We start from the raw sequence: 21,278 nt of genomic DNA, 5'->3' as shown, positions 1-21,278 counted from the left end.
GCACTGTATCATCAGGACTCCTTTGGACTGGACAACAGAGGACAAATTCAGGAGGTTGAATGGCAATAGGTTAAATGAAATGCCATTTGGAAAATCCATAACACCCCAAAAGGCATCCTCAGTAGGAAGCAGAAAAGAAATACTCTTCAAAAGAATTTGGCAAAGTGAAATGCCTGGAATGGCCTCGACTCAGTTAAAGAAGAGAAGAACTGGGAGGAAGGCAAGGGGGACAGGGGGATGGAAAAGAAAGGGAAGGGAAATCTTCTTACTTGATTTTAGGGCCTGAATTCATGCCATTTGTAGAACAAAGTAAAAACTATCAGATATTTTAGTTTAGTTTAAACTCAACCACAGTTTGAAAAAATCAGATGGTACCCAGTTATCACAAAATATAGCATCTAGGGTCTTAAAGTCTTATCTGAAAACAAACAGCCATCTAAGTGAGGTGTTAGTTAAATACACATGGAAGGAAAACACCAACCAATGTACTTCAAGGATTATAAGTAATAAAATCTAAGATCAGAGGAGAGAATTATATTAGAGGTTACATTCTGAACACCCCATTTACAGAAAGCTATAGATGACAGTGAAAGGCTAAAATCCATTTGAAGAGTCTCCACGTGGATTAAGCCTCCACTGAACTCCTTCAGACCATTGATCAGAGATATTGATAGTCTTTCCCTCAGAGAGAATACATGGGAAAGTGGATTACTGTGGATATAGTTACTGCATCTTATCATATTTTCCCTTTTGACCCATTTTTTATTTGTTCTGCTTTCTAGTATATTCTGTTTTATCTTGGTTTGAAGTTTCTCTGTGTTTTGTTTTGTTGTCATTGTTGAGATATTTTGTATGATTTTCCTTTCTTTGAAATCAAAAAAGATAATTCTATTGGGACAGTAACTAGGCAAACAGTTCCTTAAGTCACAGCAGGGGATCCTGTGAGGTAACAAAGATCTAATGATGATGAGTACAAGATTGAAGAAAATGGTCTAATATTGATTGTGGTGATGATTTCACACTTCTTTTAATACGTTTAAACCATTGAGCTGTGCAGTATGAGAATAATGTCAATAAAACTATTAAAAATAAATAAAGTAAACCACAATTGATAAAAACACCAGACAGAAGAGAAGCAGCAAAACTTCTCTGGGGAACAGAATTTAAACTCAACCCCCAAAAGTGGCCCACAAAGGAACTGTCCAATAGCATACACTAACAATCTAAATTCACCATACAAACCAGAAAATGAGACACCAGGAATGAGTGCCAACAGTAATAACGAATTTTATGATCAGAATTTTGGAGTCTGTATATACTGGAATTATCAAATCAAGAAATGTATATAAACTATATTTAAAATTTTGTGGGAAAAATGAAATCCAAATATAATGGAACTTTTCCAGGAATTTTTGAAGCACCTTCGGATAAGGAGACCCAGTGGGCAAAGGGCTAAATTCCTGGCTATAAATCAAAAGACTGGTGATTCAAACTCATGCAGTGGATCCACAGGACAAGGATCTGGTGATCTGCTCCCACAAAGATGACAGTCTAGGGAGCTCCTTGGGGCAAATCTACTCTGTCACATGAAGTCTCTATGGGTCAAAATCAACTCAACGGCACTCAATAACAATGGAGTTATAAATGCGTAAAGATATTAAGGATAAACTTGAAAATAGAGCAAAGTAATAAGAGAATTTCAAAGCAGGTACATTTGAAAAAAAAAACCAATAAAAGTCCTAGAAATGTAAACATAATAAAAATTTGATTGATTGATGTTAGACATCGCTGAAGATAATTTTAGTACCAGGAAATTTAGCCAAAGAGAGAAAGCAGTGGACTCTGTGAGAGTGCTAGGAGAGACAAAGTAGATGAATGAGAAAACCCAGCATGCATCTAATTTATATTTTAACCCTAAACCATAATTTTCTATGAAGATTTACTTTGCATGCTTCCATTCAAATATTCAATATTCTTTTACAAATATCTAGTTTTATACTTGGGGAGTGTTTAAAGGATTTCAGATGATCACATAATGCCAGGGAGAAGTGTTTCTTGCCTCTATTCCTTTTCAACTGACAAGCACCAGGTTGTGGGGACAAAGAGTGAGACAGAAAAGGCTGGACCTTCCTTTTCCACCTGCTCAAAATCAGAGCCCCTTCATTGGCTACAAATTGGCTCTTGAAGGCTATTGGAAATGCATCCATTGACTCTGGAACTATAAACCGAAGAATATAGATATTTAATAAACCTGGGTACATTTACAAGGACTATTGACAGGGAGTATGTTTTCTAAATTATCGAGTTAGTGAATCTACAGGTATTTTTAAGGACAGGGGAGGTTGTCAATATCTTAACTGAAATAGATGATTTCTGTGCATGCTTCCCTTCTTCTATTGCTATTTCCTTGATAATATGAAGGGAAGCTAAGGGCAGAGCAAAGTGGCAATATGTTATTTTAAAATGTTGCATGACACAGACACTGCAGCTCTGTTATATTATACAGAGAGACATTTTCTACATTTTGCTTATGGGCAAAGAGAATACAGCTATTGGTCACAGTGGTAGATTGGGCTGGCCAAACTAGCAAAGGTGTCAAGGAACATTTTGAAGTTTAAAATGCAAGGTGATATAGATATCGTCCAGGATAGATAAACCCCTCAGGGCCAACAATGAGAATAGAGATACCAGGATGATAAGGGGAAGGTAGGGGGAGAAAGGGGAAATCAAACACAAGGATCAGCATATAACCCCCTCCCAGGGGGACGAACAACAGAAAAGTGGGTGAAGGGTGACAGAAGACTATGTAAGATATGAAAATAATAATCTATAACTTATCAAGGGTTCATGAAGGAGGGAGGACAGGAGAGGGAGGAGGGAACATGAGCTGATACCAAGGGCTCAAGCAGAAAGAAAATGCTTTGAAAATGATGATGGCAACATTTGTACAAATGTGCTTGACACAATGGATGAATTGTATGGATTGTGATAAGAACTGTAAGAGCCCCCAATCAAAATATTTAATAAAAAAAAAAGAAATTTACCTGTTTGTATTTCATATGACTTGCTGTATATGAAGCCCAGGATAGGTTGATCTATAGAGAGAGTGCCTGGATTGATAGTAGCCTCGAGCCATAGCAAGGGAGGTGGGGAATAGGGAGCTAACGACAATGAGCACAAGTTCTGAAACTGCTTGTGGTAATAATTGCACAAATATTACTATAACTGAACAATTAAATTGTATGATATGTGAAGTATATCCCAATAAAGGATACAATATTTTTAAAATAAATTACAATTGAGGTACTGAATATAGATAAATGAACTGATCTTTAGAAAGAATAACTCAATAGCATTGAATAGTGTCATGTCTCACCTACCATCCCATTAACAATGATTCAGTATAGTTAACAAAGATGGTAGATATGGTTTCTGTTCATGAGAAGAACACTACCAAAAGAGGCCAAGTTTCGAGCCTACATTTACCAATCAGTTCAAGAGGGCACTAATCTGGGGGAATTAACAAGGTGGCAGGCACACAAGTAAGGTGGGTAGGGGACTGCATGGGGGACAGGAGAAGATTCACAGAGAATGACATGAAGGTTGGGTTACAAAGGGTGAGGAAGAGCAAGAGCCAAGGCACAGCAAAGTAAAAGCTCTGCTAGATGAAATTTTAAAAATAATAGCATCTTTCAAGCATGTTTCTCAAAAATGATGAGTGAATTCGTGAAACTTCTGATCTCTCTCGTCTCCTCCAGTGTTTACGTATCCAGAAAATGGCACTGACGACTTCAGAGAGCAAGGAAAGGATCTCAACCAGCAGGTAATGATGGGTGTCTTAGAAGACAGGCCCAAACCGGGTCCTTAGATCAAACTGCAGGTCATAAAATAAACTTATCTGATTCAGACAAAGCATTTTTTTAAAAACAGATGGGGAATTTGCATAATATACCACACATACGTAGCATGGAACACAACACAAATAATAGCACAGTGCACGGTAGGTCAAAATGCAAGTATTGTTTGGGGGCAACCTTAGGTTTCAGATAAAAATGCCATACACAAGTTAATATATATAAAGTATTTAATTGTCTAATCTATAAGGGGGCTTCAAAAATGTGTGTACAAATTCTGTGAGTTTGACATACATTTTTTGTCAAACTCACAGAGCTTCAAAAAGCTCTCTCATAATCTAACTGTATCTTATAATATTCAAATACATGTTTATTATCTTTGTGTTCACTTGTTTATGTATAGATACTATTAGAGGATTCTGTTGTTGTTGTTGTTGCTGTGTGTCATCAACTCAGGTTTGACTCACAACGATGTAGGTCTACCAGAAGGAAGCATCACCCGCTTCTGCACCATTCAGGGTAAGGGAGGGTTGACTAACATAACATAGCATATAACGGAATAAATAAGAAAAGAGAAAACTCTAGCACATTAAAAGGATACATAGAGTTTTATGCAACTTTTGTTTATGGGTTACAAATATTGTATTATATATTTTAACTAAAGTATGAAGCTCTTTGTTCCCATAAAGATTTACTTCTCTAGAATTCAAAGTAGCGGTTCTCCTCTGTTCTATGGTCACCCTGCGTCGAAAATGACTCGATGGAAGTGGATTCATTATATATTATGTAATTTTATCTTGCGTAGTATGTAATATATCTTTAATATTTACAGAATATGTAAAGCATAAAATGTGTATATCATTAACGTTTATTTGGTGAATAGTAACAGCTAACATTTGTATAGCTATTAAATACATATACACATATGTGTGTCTGCACACGCTTTATGGGAGCCAGCATTAGAATTTAGGATCATGTGCGTTTGGAGTAAGATAACACATGATGCATGATGCCTGGCACGCTGTATACAGTCAGCTACTAAAGTGGTCACTTGTGTTATTATTCCTGAGGGGTAATAGCCTGTATAGTGTTGCCGTGGTATAAGCTAGATAAGTCTGATGCCTCACTATAATTTTTCTACAACATTAATGAGCTGATGTGAGATTGACACATCTGGTTGCTTTATATATGAACACCTGGGATACCTGGTTCAAAAGTAAACTTTAGGAAGTAGAAGTTATTTACTACTATTGATGTGTACCTTTTTATAGAGAAAACATTCCCATTTCTGGGAGCAAATCTATATCATTTTCATGAACAACTATATAAAAAAAGCCTTTTATTTGAAGAAAATTATAGTATTTCTGAGGAGGAGTTCCAAGTTATTGTTTTCAAATGGCTTGTAAGGGAATCAAATTCAACTCAGACAAGAAAGGTAAACCTAAATTTGAAAGAAAAATTTATTTTTCTCTTTCAGGAACGTCTTTCCAAAGATACATTACAGATGAACACCTATGTTGCCTTGTACAAATTTGTACCACAAGAGAATGAAGATTTGGAAATGAGGTGAGCATAATTTTAAGAAAAGAGACAATATTAAAAGCCTAAAACGAGTGTGTTCCACGTGAGAATAAAGAAATAATTCTGCTTGTGCCAACTCCTAACACTATAGAGGCATGATTCTCAAACTTTAGCCTACAGTCACTTGACTGGAGGCCTTGTAAACACAGATTGCTGGGCCCTGACCTTATTGGGTTTCCAATTCAGTCTGCAAGTGGTGCCACTGCTGGTGGTCCCAGGGCCCCACGTGGGTAAGCCCTGCTGTAATACATGACAAATCGACTTCTAATACGAGTGTTCAGAAAGCTAACCTTCGCCAGGTGTGCTCTTCATCCTGTAGGTCAGCGGTTCTCAACCTGTGGGTCTCGACCCCTTTGAGGGTCAAAGGACCCTCTCACAGGGGTCCCCCGATTCATAACAGTAGCAAAATAACAGTTATGAAGCAGCAACAAAAATAATGTTGTGCTTGGGGGTCAGCACAACAGCAGGAACTATATGAAAGGGTCGCGGCGTTAGGAAGGTGGAGAACCACTGCTGTAGGTGCAAACGTGAAATCCTATTCAAATGGACTTAGTCTCCGAAGTTACACTGAGTGAAGAATCAGACTCACACTCTCGGGGTCCACTAAGAGCCCTGGACTTTACAGTCACCACAACGCTGAGGCCGCGTAAGTGAGCTTTGTGACACGGATGCCACCTGGGCTTGTCCCCTGAGCCCCGCCTGAGGATCTCGCTGTTCTCGCGAGAGTTAAATTGGGTCAGTCTTGGGTTCGGATCATATGTGCTATGTGATGACCTTAGGCAAATTATAACTACTTCATTCACTTAATTTTCTTACTTTTAAAAAATCAATCATGTAAGAATAATCATGGCCCATTGCTTTTCAGGATATGAGGAGGAGATTGCTAACGCATACTGCACATTGCCTGTCTCAGTTAGCTAGGGTTCCATCCGGGTCATCACGGCTGAGGCTCCTCTGAGCAGGCAGCTCTTCCTCAATCCGTGTGTGTGTGTGTGTGTGTGTGTGTGTGTGTGTGTAAACATTTCAATCTTTTGTGAAATATTGTATATTTTGAAGCAACTTTTTTTTCTTACTTTTATTGGGGCTCTTACATCTCTTATCACAATCCATACATTCATCCAGTGTGTCAAGCACATTTGCACATATGCCACCATTATCATTTTCAAAGCATTCTCTTTCCACTTGAGCCCTTGATATCAGCTCCCCATTTCTTCCCCGTCCCTCCCCCACCGACCCTCCCTCATGAACCCTTGATATGTTATAGATGTTATATTTTCTTATCTTACATTGTACTCCGTCACCCCCCAACCAACTTTCCAATAATTGGCCCCCCGGGAAGGGCGTTATAAATTGATCCTTGTGATCGATTCCCCCTATCTCCCCCCACCCTCCCCTAATCCTCCTGGTATCTCTACTCTCCCTGTTGGTCCTGAGGGGTTTATCTATCCTGGATTCCCTGTGTTGCAGGCTCTTATCTGTAGCAGTGTGCATGTTCTGGTCTAGTCAGATTTGCAAGGTAGAATTGAGGTCATAATAGTGGGGGGGAGGAAGCACCAAAGAACTAGAGGAAAGTTGTGTGTTTCATCGGTGCTATACTGCACCCTGACTGGTTCATCTCTTCCCTGTGACCCTTCTGTGAGGGGATGTCCAATTGTTTACAGATGGGCATTGTGTCTCCACTCCATGCCCCGCCTCCACATTCACATTGGGTGTGATTTTGTTCTGGGTCTTTGATGCCTGATACCTGATCCCATCAACATCTCATGATCACACAGGCTGGTGTGCTTCTTCCATGTGGGCTTTGTTGCTTCTGAGCTAGATTGCTGTTTGTTTATCTTCAAGCCTTTAAGACCTCAGACACTATGTCTTTTGATAGCCAGGTACTATCAGCTTTCTTCACCACATTTGCTTATGCACCCATTTTATCTTCAGCGATCATGTTGTGAATGTGAGCACCACAGAATGTTGGATTGTTAGAACAAAGGGTTCATGTGTTGAGGGAGTACTTGAGTCAAGGCCCAATGTCCATCTGCTACCTTAATCCTCTTCTGAGTGCCTTCCAACCTGAGAGGCTCATCTTCTGACACTGTTCTACTTCTCTTCATTCAGCCTTCAGTAACTGACAATGTTTTGATGCTTTTCAATGTTTTAATAAGATCTCCAGGGGCAAATCCCTTTGACGTGGATAGCCTATTCCTTCTTTGTAGTCTGTTCTTAGTCTGGAAGCTCTGCTGAAACCTAGTCACTTTTGGTGACCCTGCTGGCATTTGACATATCAGTGGCATATCTTCCAGCATCATAGCAACACACAAGCCACCACAGTAAGACAAACGGACAACAACTGGTGGCTTGTCTGCTCAGTAAATCATAGTCCTTATGATTTTTATTAATGTGGTGTTCATTGGCTTATTGCCAAGAAAACCCCTGCTTCTTTGCTCCATTCATAACCCCAAAACCAATATCACCCCAGGAGAAAGCTTTGGTATTTTCCAGTCTTAAAGTCAAATAGAAGGGGCGTCTTTTATAGGTTGGTTCTGTTCGCTTTTGAAAAGAATGGGGACAAAGTGAGCATTGGAAACATACCAATGCTCAGAGGAAAGAGCCTCCGTTTGGGGGTGTACTCTCATACGAAATAGCCTTCCAACTGCAAGCAGTTAAGAGCCTTGCATTTTACTTCTAACTTCACAAAGGAGAAACAGGATCAGAATCAACAACCCAAAGCCAATTCCTATTTAGGGGCCATCAGACATGGCTACACCGTTCAGCCGTTTTCCCAATTCTAACACTAACTGTTTCCACCACAGTGCTGTCTATTACTCTGCTAGGTTCAATAATTGATTTCAGTGGTCACAATGACCAAATGCTGGGTTAGGGGGTTTATTAAAGAAGTGTCAGGTTAGAATTCAGGATCAGGAACACCAGGGATCCAGATCTTCAATCAGAACAACTTCTTGATCAGCAGTGCCCACAGGGAAGCCCAGGTCCTATGGCCCTTTCCAGACAAGTGTGACAAAGAGGCACTCTACTCCACCCATAAGTCTCAGCCCAAAGGCTTTCCATTATAGCCTCATGGCCCACATACCTAACTCCCCTCTCCATGTAAACTAAGTGCCCAAAGGCAGGCCACTCCACCAATAAACTCCTGCCTAAGCCCACTGTGCTGTCTCCCGCGGGTCTCCTTTGCCACTGCTTCTCACTGTCTCTCACCATCTCTGGTGTCACAGCTCTCCAGCTCCTGGATCCAGGAGGTTCCTGCAGGGATGACAGGTCCAAAGAACATGCTCTAGTCTCGGTTCTTCTTTCTTGGTGGTAGTGAGATTCTCCGTTCTGTCTCTGGAACGGCTCATTTTAAACCTAGTAGGATGGCAAAACTGATCAATTACCACCCCCACCCCTTGTTAGGGTTCTATATGCCTCATTTTCATGGCCCCACCCCACAAGGGTGTCATACATCTTATTTATCACATTAACAACTATCCAGTCCCCAGGATGGGCCACAAGCACTGCACCTTTGCATAGTTCTAATTACGCATTTGGTAGGAGTTATAAAGACTAATCCGCCGGGCCACATCAAGTAATTCATTACACCAAAGCTGATAAAAGAAAGGGCACTGCTTCCAACCCACACATTCAAGGAAGAAAGACCTAGTGATCTACTCCCACCAAGATTTCAAACCAAACTCGCTGCCATCGGGTCAATGCTGACTCGGAGTGTGGGTTTCTGAACCAGTAGCTGTTGGTGGTAGTAGAAATCCCAGTCTTTGTCCTGCAGGACTGCTGGTGGTTTCCAAGTGCCAACCATGCGATGGCAGCCCAATGCATAGCCACTACCCATGCAGATGGTAGCTCAGAAAACCCTATGAGCTAGTTCTACTCTGTCACATGGAGTGAGTAGGAGTTGAAATCAACTTGCAAGCACCTAACGATAACCGCTGTGTCTCTGACTGCCATGCAAACTAAGCTGTCCATCGATAGCCACGCCCTTCAGGTTGTTTCCAAACGACCTTGCCTCAACACCCAGGAGTTCTTGGGGTTTCCCTACATTTTAAGGTGTGTGCATTTTCTAGGTTTGGTCTGCCTGACCCTTGCCTGGATGTGCTCTCCCTCACCCCCACTTTCCCCAGAGCCTATAAAAATGGAGCATCACTGAGAAACTGTAGCCCATTAGTCTAGCCTCAGCAGCGTGGCCGCCTTTCCCGAGGAGCAGTGGATACAGAGACTTCAAAGCAGGTTTGTTTATCCTGCTGGGATCTGGCAACACCCCCTGGCTCACACCCTGAAGCCAGTTTTGCGCCAGTTTTAGGTGAATCCAAGTGATTCTTAGATATGCTCAAAGCTGAGTGCACAGCCCAAATCCTGGCTTCCTGGATTTGCTCAGACAATTAAGCACTGGCACTTCTGCGTTTTCTCCATCCCTGAGTAAGAATAGCCACATTAAACACACAAGCTGTACTTGTCACCCCTTCCCTGAACAATTCAGGCATCAGTGTGGGAGGAAGAGACAGCACTTATCAAGGAAATGCCCTAGTCCCTCAGAGCCAAGGCCTGCCTCCGCGGTGATCAGAGGGATGCTGCCTTGCCTGCACCGATCACCCACGAGCTGCTGCTGAAGACGATAGCATCTACTGACCCGTGCAATCCGTACAGGACAAGAATTACAGTAGGAAATGCATATGAGTATTAGCCCATCCTTCTAGAGATTGTCATTGGGGTTTCTAGAATTCCAGAGTTTACAACTTCCTTTGTGCAAGGTGTCCCTGGGTGGCATAACCCATCAAATTGCTGGATTACTAACCAGGGGCTTGGCAGTTCATACCCACCCAGCAGTGCCTCAGAAGAAAGGCCTGGTGATCTGCTTCTGAATGCTCACAGCCTTGAAAGTCTCATGTAGGGTGGTTTCACCCTGCTTCACAGTGGCTGGTTGGGTTTTGTTTGATTTTGTCTTATGCAGTGCAGTCAGACTTACTTTAAAATAGCATTCTGAAGTCATTCGATGGGAACAAAGAAAGCCCATTGAGGAATACAGAATGCCATTGGAGTACTGAGTAATGGCGTCTCACTGCCCCCATAGTGGTAGAAACTCGTGCTTATTTTAGTTGGTCGCAGGCCATTCAAAGTCAAGTGTTGAGTCACGAATCAAACGTTTCCAGTCTGCTCCGAGGCAAACAGGGCTATTCATCCCCAGGAGTGAAATGTCTACATTACATAGACTGCAAGATGGGAGTGATAACTCACACATAGGACTTCTCCTTTTCTTTTTCTTTTTTTTTTCTTGCAAAGAGATTGTAGCTTCCAATTTAAAAGCAAGATGCTTGATTTGGAATGGGGAAGAGAATGCTTTGGGGGTTTGCTATAATTCTTTGAGTGACCAGGTGCTTTGTGGATTCTTTTGCTCCTCAAATCACTAAGGGGTGGGGGGGGGGCTTTTTAAGAAAAGACCGTTGTTATTCACCAGCATTCTGAACTCGGGGAGCACACTGGATAGGGTCCTCAGGAGGGGAACAAAGGGGGCAGATGAGAGCACAGGGGATGTGAGGAGGGTGAATTCAAGGGCAGAGGGAACGTGCGCCAGAGAAGCATAAAGCATCGCCTTCCCACATCCTTGTTCTCGATCTGCTCATTAAGCATGGAAGTGTGCGCCACTGGTGGTTCTGTGATAGAAGTCTTTCTTTGGAGGCAGGAGATTGGAGGGTTCACTTCCCAAGGCACCCCCATCAGTGGTGGCTCCTGTGTTGCTATGAGGCTGAACTAGCTTCAGTGCAGCTTCCAGACTAAGATGGACTAGAGAGATAGACTTGAGATTTACTTCTGAAAATCCCCCAATTTAAATTCTGTGGATCGCAGTGGTTTGAAGTCTGATCATGGTGTGCACCCTGAGTCAGGACCTGATCGATGGAATTAGCAATAACAATAATAGAGGAAGCTTTGTCTGCCCCAAGCTGGCAATCCAGACTTCTCCGTGTGCTTCTGGAGTCCCACTCCTTCTTGCGGGCCCTGCAGCAGCCCGACCCTCCTTCCCACAAACCTGCTCCTGAGAGGCAGGGTCGCCATCAGCCTCCACTTCTGGCCGTGAGGGCTTCCCTTCACCTCATGCCTCCAGGTAAATTGATGTTCACTTCCTGCTGGTTCCCTTTGCTCAAAACCAACGTGTGTATCCCCAGCGTCTTCTTTCAGCAGGCCTTAGCCAGGCTCGGATCCACTGTGGATTTCACCAAGGCAACAGTAGGGTGTAATGAGGATCGTGTACATGTGCCAATCACGTGCAATAGATTCAAATCTCAGCTCCTCTGCCTTTGGACACATTCCCTAAAATACAGTGAACCCTCGTTTATCGCGGTTAATCGCTTCTAGACCCTACCGTGATAAATGAAATTCCGCGAAGTAGGATTCCTTATTTGTAAATCAAATATTTTCGTAGTTAGAGCATAGAGGACATGAAAAAACACCCTGTAGTCACCATTACACTCATATTACCCAATTTATTAAACGAAAAAGGGAAAATACAGTAAAACATTTTGGACGTTACAATTATCATTTATTATTTATTATATCATTTATGGCATCAAGCGTGTACAGTATGAGCCAATCAGTGGCAGTAATGACAGAGCATGTGTGGTTACGCAAAAACTCGCGATAGAGTGAAGCCGTGGAAGTCAAAGCGCGAAGTGGCGAGGGTTCACTGTACTGAGATTCAGGTTTTCACCTTGAAAATGGAGATAACAAAGCCTGCCTTTGTGGGATGGCTGTGATTAGATAATATTTGATATGTAATAGGAACCCAATAAAAACTCATTTCAAGCAGACAGATGCCACACTTCAGAATTAGATGTTTCCTTTTCAGTATTAAGAAATGATAGGGAGAAAAAAAAAAACCCTCACCATCATGGAGTCAATTCCAATTCATAGTAACTCTGTAGAACAGTCCACAATTGCCTCTGTGGATTTCTGAGACTGTAATTATTGACAAGAAAAGACAGTCTCATCTATCTCCTAAAGAGCAGCTGGTAGTTTTGAATTACTAACCTTGTAGTCAATAAGCAGGCTTCACAGTCCAATACATACCCCACTATGTCACGAAGGCTCTCGTTGAGCAAAAGCCAGAGCCAGAAGAAAGGGGGAAAGAATGGAAGGAAAGAGAGGCAGAACGGATAGATATCAGCTTAAGAATGAAATGGTTGAAAAGCTGTGACAAGCACAATGATGTGGGCATTGACGTCTGCAGGGCTGGACTGATGGCTCAATTCCTGTATGAACCCCCATGATGCTTGAAGGGTACCTGAGTCATCCTTGCTTCCAAAAGAGATGATCATTTTGCCTCCATTAGACCTGGTCACAACACGCACACCTGTGGCTTAAAACTCTCTGCTGTTCTCACATTGCTCTGAGCTACAGACCAGGAACTTCAAGTTCCAGCTTAGTCTCATCTCTGGTGACCTTTCTGATTTTTCTTATATGCTGTTCCCTTCTCTCTCTCTCTCTCTCTCTCTCTCTCATTTCCACACTGGCTTTTTCTCCCCCCCTTCCCCCCAAGGACCGCATTACACCAGCTAAGAGATTTTGCACAAATTCCTTCTGCAGTCTGCTTCCCTCAACCTCCTACCCACTCCCACCAATCACACCCCTCCAGCACATATACACGAAATCTTCCAGTTAATTATTGCAAGTAAATGGAGTGGGAGGCATATCTGACCTCCTCTGGCTTCCCTGTTAACACAGGGAGGGGTCACACATACCTCCATGCACCATTCTTCTTTGCCTGCCCTGACACCAACCCTTCCTCCCATAATACTCTGCTTCTATGTTGGGTTCAATAATTCTGTGCAACAGGCACACAGGACTCACAGACAGTATTGACGATCGTGAGGGTTTACTAGGGAAGTTAATGGGCTACCATAAGTCGGGATCATTCAACAATAAGGACACTTTGGTCCTCAGCAACACTTCTTCTCAACCAGCAGCCAAGTGTCTCTCCTGTCCTTAACCTTGGCTTCAGCCTCTGTGGGCCAGCAAGTCAGCCCACCTTTCACTCTGTCCCACAGTCCCCTCGTCTTAGGTCCGAGAAAGAGAAGATACCCAGTAGTCTTGGCACTGCTGCTGAGTCTCCGTGCCACAGTCTTCAGTGCCTCTGGCGTCAGCGTCTGCCACTTCAGACAGATATCTGGGACACGCTCTTCCCGTGCTCCCCAGGCTGTCTCTCTCGGCTCCGACTTCAAAGATAGCTCATCCTTAGAGCCACAGAATGGTAATTAAAACTGACCAATCCCCTCAAATCATGTTACACACACCCTGTTTGCATTTGCATAGTCCTACCCCATCATATGTTGGGAGTTAGTGACATGGTTAAGAAGCACCAGATTAAGAAATTCCAGCACAATTATTTATTTAATAGGTCTCTGGCCAGAGTCCCTGAAGAGTTTAAATGATTAACATTCTCAGCTGCTACCTGAGGTGTTACCAGTTCAAGTCTACCCAGAAGCATCTCAGAAGAAAGGCCTAGCTTCTTAGAAAGCAGCCATGGAGGACAAGACAGGTCCCAGTTCTCCTCTGACACACTCGGAGTCACCTTGAGTCAGAGTCAGCATCAACGGATGACAGCTGGTTATTGGGTCTCCGAGCAGATGCCACGTCTTCCATGAGGCTTTTTCCTAATTACCCCCATTTAGGGCAAATTCCTTTGCTTTGTGCTTTCATGACCATGTGCAATTCTTTCAAATTGCATACTCTATTTACACATATCTAGGGTTATTTGGTTAATATCTACCTCCTCTGTAAACCACGGCCATTATATCTCTGGAGCTTAGTACAATTCTTAGAACGTATTCAATGGCCACTGAGTCTGTTCAGACTCAGAGGGACCCTCTAGGACAGAGGAGAACCACCCCTGTGAGTTTCTGAGGCTGTAAGTCTTGGGCCCCATCTTAGAACATAGTAGAAGCTTAATAAAGACGTGATGAAGAAGTGAGTGAGTATGGTGGGGACTGAATGAACTAACAGATGCTATGCCCAGAGTATACAATGAGTAGGTAAATGAATGCCATGATAAACTAGTACAAACTATCGATAACGAAGTCACCCAACTCAGAGGAACTAACCAGGGCCTGTTTCCAGAAGAGATGGGCCTTGAGTCCGTGGTGATTATGACTCGTCAAGAAGAACTTATAGTAAGAGAGAACAAAAGTAACCCATGGGCTCATTCGCATACATCATTGTTAGGTGCTGTCCAGTCTGTTGTGTTAGGCCGGGTAGACTAGAGAAACAAATTCATTGGCACTCCTATAGGTGTAAGAGAGAACTTTATATCAAAGAGTCATTGTGTACTAGGAAACAGCCCAGCCCAGTGCTATTTGGATCGCTGATGTAGACGCTGTGAAACTCTGCTTTTCATCCTCTCAGCAGGTAATGTAGTTGTTGATGTGACAAGAGAGAGGAGTGGGCTATTATCACTGACACCCCAGATGAAGACCACCAGGCTTGGAGTCTCCAGATCATTACTGGTTGTTTGAGGTCTAATAGCATCCAAGGGTACTTTTCCCAAGATTCTTTAGTCAACGTGTAATGAGCAAGTGTAGTAAATAAACTGCTGTGATTAAGAATTTCAGACAATTTCAATCAATAACCCTTATTATCAAGTTTTGTTAAGAGCCCTGAAAACACTTTATAGATTGACAGCTTGATTCATGAGCAAAACTCTTTAAAAATGCTATTTGGACTATTAAATACTGCATAGTAAGTGTTAATATATAGCACTGAATAATAGTTAATGTTATAACCATTGTATATATACAATACACCATTGTAACCAGCACTGTCAGTGTTACCATCATACACTGCCTCATGAATTCAAAGGCCTTATTCAAATCATCCTCCCAATTGAGTGCATGTATGTGTTTGAGATGCTCACACATACATAGACCCTTACACACTCATACACAGAGACATACACAAACTCACTCATACACTTGCCTACATACACTTACATACACTCATGCATACTCAAATACACATTCATTCAGACTAGCATGAGTGTTCACACACACACACACATATTAGCAAAACCCTGATAATGCATATTTAACTTTAGGATGAACTCAAACTCTGCCTTCAAGTTTATAATATAATTGATCCCATTGTCCTCACTGCCTTTGGATTCAGAAACCTACAAAATGTAAGCTTGGAGCCATCGCTTAGCATTCACAACCAGGCACCTTTTAAAAATCAATAAAAGTAACTTTTCTAGCTTTGCAAGTGCATAGCACATAAGGACTCAACAGATGCCAATAACTAAATCAACATAAACCCCTATACCATCTTAAAAAAACAAACTCACTGTCCCAGAGTCATTTCTGATACACAGCGACCTTCAAGAACAGGTAGAACTGCCCCTGTGGGTCTCTGAGACTGTAAGTCATTACAGGCGTAGAAAACTCTGTCTTTCTCCTGAGAGTTGTTGGTGGTTTCAAACTGCTCATCTTGCGGTTAGCAACCCAACTTGTGACCACTCTGCCACCAGGGCTCTCCCACAACATCTTCTAAACCAAACAAAACACACTGCCCTTGATCCACGTTGACTCTTGTGGCCCATTGTGGGTTCCAGGGACACGGTTTACAGAAGTAGAAAACCCAGCCTTCCTCCCTGCTGGTGGCTTCAAACTGACAACCCTGCGATGGCAGCACAATGTGTAACCACTAGCAATGATCTGATAACCCTATATTGCAGAGTGAAAGGTTCAAATGCATACTTTAATGACCTGATAATGTCCACACACACATTTTAGTTATTTTCATTTTTATTACCCCCCAAACAGATTTATATGATCATGGCCATTTTTCATAAAGGGAACAGAGAAGGAAAAAAAGGAAGGGAAAATAAAAAAAGAAAGAGTGAAAGCTTATAAGCAAAAAGGGGGAACAGGTTTTGTTCAACATTGTGCATTCTGAGAGGAAAAAAATGAATTGCTATCTCAGTATGTGTCCAAATACCTAAATTTTGAGGGGCTTCAAAGCAAAACACATCTTCTTTTGTAATTCCAAGGTAGGAAAAAGGTTTCATGAGTTATGAGGCTTTTGGAAGCAATGAGTCACAGAGAATTACCACTGACAAGAGTGAATGAAAAGTGGCAGTTGTCTCGCAAGCTAGTCTTCACATGAAACTCTGGAGGTGGGATGGCCTTAATTCAACTCTTCTGGAGCTTTCAACGCATCAGTTGAAATTGAGTTAAAGCTTGACACAATTATTTAAATCTATTCACCACTCATCAGTGGTTATTATCATCGATGCCCTGCTGAGTGAACAATGTCCAGGCTCAATTCTTAAACACAAGCCCAAAAGAAGATGGAAATGAAACACAGTCATCGTACCAAAAATCATTCGTTGACATTCAGCCATTGCAAGAGGTACCATATGGAAGTATTGACAGCATTGAAGAAAAAAGTCCAAGGTGCCCTGAAAGCACTGACCCAGCACTCGGGTGCAGGGGTTGACAGATCCCTTTGAGATGTTTCAACACGTGGGTGCAATGCTGGACGCACTCACTCGACTATGCCAAGAAATTTGGAAGAAAGTAACCTGGCCAACAGACAGGAAGAGCTCCATCTACATGCCCATTCTAAAGTAAGCTGCTCCAAAATAATGAGGATACTGTCAAATGATATCATGAATATCAAACACAAGTGAAACTTTCGTGAAGAAAATGCAAAAGTAAGTTGAAGCAGTACAGGCCAGGAATGCAAGCCAGACTGAGAAGAGGACTTGCAAGGGGAAATTCACAGCCGAGCACACATGACTCTCGGCTGGAAGCACAGAATACCAGAAAGATGTTCATTTTATTTGATTGACTACACAAAGGCATTTAAGGATCATAACCAACCATAACACACAAAAATCACAGCACATGTGAAAAACGGCATTCCGGAGCAGTTCATGATGTCCTGCAGAGCTCATACATTTGAACAGAACATGGGGATGCTGTCTGGCTTAAAATCAGAAAGTGCATGCATCAGCGTTGTGTCCTTTCACCAGATCCTATCTGTATGCTTAGCAAATAATTCAAGACACTAGACGATATGCAGAAGAACATGACATCAGTAATTGAAGGAAAATCCAGTAGCAACCAGTGATATGCAGATGCTACGATATTGCTTTCTGAAAGTGAAGAGGACTTGAAGCACTTACTTATAAAGTCATGGATTTATGGATTATACCTCAACAAAGAAAACAAAAACTCTCACAATTGGATCAATGAGCAGCAGCATCATATATGGAGAAAGATCAAAGCTGTCCAGGACTTTGTTTTACTTCGATCCACAATCAACACGTGGATCAAGCAGACAAGACATCAAGTGAAGCGTTGCACTGACCACAAAAGACCTCCTTCTAAGTGTTCAAGAGCAAAGCCGTCACTTTGAGTACTCAAGTAAGCCCACAATATTTTAACTTGCTTTATATTCATATTCAAGCTGGACAATGAATAAGGAAGACAGAGGGAGAATTAGTGTCTTTGAACTTCAATGTCGGCACAAAATATTGTATGTGCCATTGTCTGCCATAAGGAAGAAGAAATCTATGGTGGAGGAAGTATGGCCAAAATGAACCTTATAAGTGAGGGTGGCAAGACATCATCTCACATACTTTGGACACATAAGCAAGAGAGACCTGTCTCTGGAGAAAGGCATTATGCTTGGTAAAGTAGAGGGTCAGCAAAAAAGAGTAAGAACTATGACAAAATGGATTGACACAGTAGCTACAACAATGGGCTGAAATATAGAAACGCTTGTGAGAGTGGCATATGACTGGGCAGTGTTCCATTCTGTTTTACATAGGGTTGCTATGAGTTTGGAACTGGCTCAATGGCACCTAGCGAAAACACTTTCTGCAGGCTGAACAATTCACAGAACTGGACTTAAGCAGGAGTCCCGGAGTGAGGCAGATATTTAAAATGCTCAGCTGGGAGAGTTCACTCGGAGGCACCTGGCTGGCTGCATCTGAGAAAATATCCATTGGAAACCTGAAAGAACACAGTACTACTCTGACACACGTGGGACCACCAGGAGTCAAAATCAACTCGATGGCCACTGGTTTGGTTTGGGATTTGGTTTTGAGTCTTAAAAACTCCAGTAGCTGTGTAGCTGGGCACAGCCAAAGAGTAGTGCTTGTGGTTGGAGGAGTCCAGAATGCCACAGCAGCCTGCCCCTCAAAGGGGCATCCAGAGCAACCTTGGAAGGTCAGAGAAATCTCTGCAAGAAGATGGCATCATCACCAAGCCACATCTCCCAGAAAGAGGGGACATGAATCCCTGTGAAGCCAAGGTAGTGAGCCGTCATTCTCTTTCCAATGAAGAGACAAACGTGTAAAGAAAGAATGGGTTTAAACTTGCAGAGCAAGAAAATCACTTTTAAAAGCTTCCAACTGGAGGAAAAGGCAAATATCATTACGAAGAGAAATGGTGGGAAATTCACCACAGGGACAGGACCACATTGCGATAACTTCATTCAAACTCATCTTGATTCTAAATATTCTGTCTTAATTTGATAATGTTTAGTGAATATACATGGGCTGTTTCATTCATTTTCTAATGAGGCAATTTATGGTTCTTTACATTTGGGAGAGATTTGAACTACTTCCAAAATTCAACAAAAGATAAAGGGCCAGGAAAAGATGCACCACTATGTGCATAATTTGGGGATATTTCCAGACCTAAAGCTCCTCCAGGGAAGTCATGTGGGAAAATGCCCCACAGTGGAAAATGTGGCTGTGAACATTGGCAGTGGTTACACAGTATGACTGATAGGATATCATATCATATTGATTGGTTTTATTGAAACATACACGTGAACAATGTTGATTTGGCAACTGTCCTGGTAGCTGTATTTTTACAGTTAAAAAAGAAAAAGAAAAATGGACCACAAAAGTACATTCCTGTTGATGATCCTTAGTCAAAGTCACTTTCTGGGCCCTGTCATCCAAGGATTTTCTCGCACATGGTCAGGCTCCTGGATCAATTACATGGGATGAGGCCTTGGTAGATGTTTTAAGGGACATTGTTCACTTTTGTCAGGCAGTGTACATTTCCCTCTCTTTGGGTGTTACTCACGCGACTTTCTATAAATCTATTAGGATTCTAGTGTCCAATCCTTAAAACCTGTAAATTTGTAATCTGTCATGTGTGTTCATGAAAAGTCACTCCAGTTAAAGGAGTCATCAGTTGCCACTGAGCCAATTATTCCTGATGGCCACCCATGTGTTATGTAGGGAGTAGAACCATTCACCACAGGGTCTTCTTAGCTGTAATCTTATCAGAAATAGGTTTTAAGGCCGTTATTTTTTTCAGTGCACTGAGTGGATTCGAACCCTCCACCTTTAGGTTAGTAGACAAGCACAAACCATTTTCATCACCTAGTATTTGTTATGGTTGATAGCATTCCATACGATACAATTCACATGAAATTTTTTTGGACATGAATCATTTGTATTATTATCTATCTTCTACAGCTTATTAGGATGTAAAGTAGCTCAAAAATAATAAAAAGAAAAAGGAACGATAATTGAGGTGTACACTAGACAGGACACAAGAATCAGTGATTTTTTTTTATTCATTTCAACATTGTGCTAGTCTGGGTAGACTACAAAAACAAATTCATAGACACTCATATGTGTATAAGAGAGTGTTATATAAAGGGTAATTGTACATAAGAAAGCATCCCAACCCAGTCCAGTCCAAGCCCATAAGTCCAATATTAGCCCCTATGTCCGATATCAACCTATAAAGTCCTCTTCAGACTCACGAAACGCACACAATGATGCCTAATACAGGACATTGACAGGCGAGTGGATAGAAACTCTTTGGATCCAGTGGTGTTGTAAGCATGTCAGCACTAGCAGCAATCTCCACGTGGCTCCATCAGTTCCCAGAGTACAGGATCTATCAGCGTAGTGCCATGTGCCAGTAGAGCGCCTCCAAGAGACTGAACAGAGAGAGAGAATCTCCCACCTCCAAGTAGGAAAAAAGTAGGAGAAAAGAAAAGGATTTCCCAGAATCCTCAGGAGAAGGCCATGCCCACACAGAGGCCTCATGGGCTATGATCTGATTGACAGACTAGACTCCACCCCTTCATTCTTAATCCTTTTATGTCCCAAATTGATACCAGATTATGTAACTACCATAAACATTGAGCATAACTTTTCCTAACATCCCCTTGGAATATGTTAGTAAATATCTGAGGCTAACCAGGAAAGCAATATACAAAAAAATTCCTTGAAATACAAATATCTGATTTACTTATGGATGAATCCTACTTCCCCTTTAATATTATTTTAATATGCCCTCACTTTGAAATGATTGAACCGACCCCTTCAACACAACAAATTCTTCCTCACAATCACCTTCACATGCTGCATGTGAAGCTTTTACATCATTGAAAAGGCTCCAGGCCTTTTGCACCTGTTCTGACTCACTTACAAATCCCATTTAAAGACTTACAGGCACAGTTTGGAGCAAATCTTGTACATAATCAAGGAACTACCTATTATATTATACAGGAGAAAGATCAGGATTTCTTGTAAAGATGTACAACCTTGAAAACTACAGGGAGCACATCTATTCTGCCCTATCGTCCAAATTGACTTGATGACAGGGGTGGGAGACGTCGTATTACAGAAGAGAGAAAACTATGGTTACAATGGTTAAGCCACTTATTACAAGCCAGAAGAATCTCTTGGAGAATATCGTTGAAATGGTAATTCCTGGGCTCCATCAAGGCTTAGAAAGTCATGCTGGAACTTGGAAATCTGCATTGTTAAGTGTTCCCCTGAGTTCAAATCACCTGTCAGATTTGAGAACATCCATG

At 41.9% G+C, this 21,278-nt stretch overlaps 1 protein-coding gene across 1 annotated transcript in view; it reads left to right on the top strand.

The window, feature by feature from the left end:
- The window catches only part of STAC (SH3 and cysteine rich domain), a 195,907-nt gene that overhangs the window by 144,902 nt on the left and 29,727 nt on the right, over positions 1-21,278 (top strand). Inside the window, exons 7-8 of the mRNA XM_004704066.2 lie at positions 3,759-3,823; positions 5,332-5,420. Of these exons, the coding sequence (XP_004704123.1) occupies positions 3,759-3,823; positions 5,332-5,420 (154 nt within the window). The remainder of the gene's footprint in view (positions 1-3,758; positions 3,824-5,331; positions 5,421-21,278) is intronic.

The sequence above is a fragment of the Echinops telfairi genome, unplaced genomic scaffold, assembly GCF_000313985.2.
Source record: "Echinops telfairi isolate 266 unplaced genomic scaffold, ASM31398v2 ScPeMD7_7420;HRSCAF=8458, whole genome shotgun sequence".
NCBI lineage: Eukaryota > Metazoa > Chordata > Mammalia > Afrosoricida > Tenrecidae > Echinops > Echinops telfairi.
The sequence above is the reverse complement of the archived record's forward strand: the minus strand, read 5'-3'. Positions and strand labels throughout refer to the sequence as shown.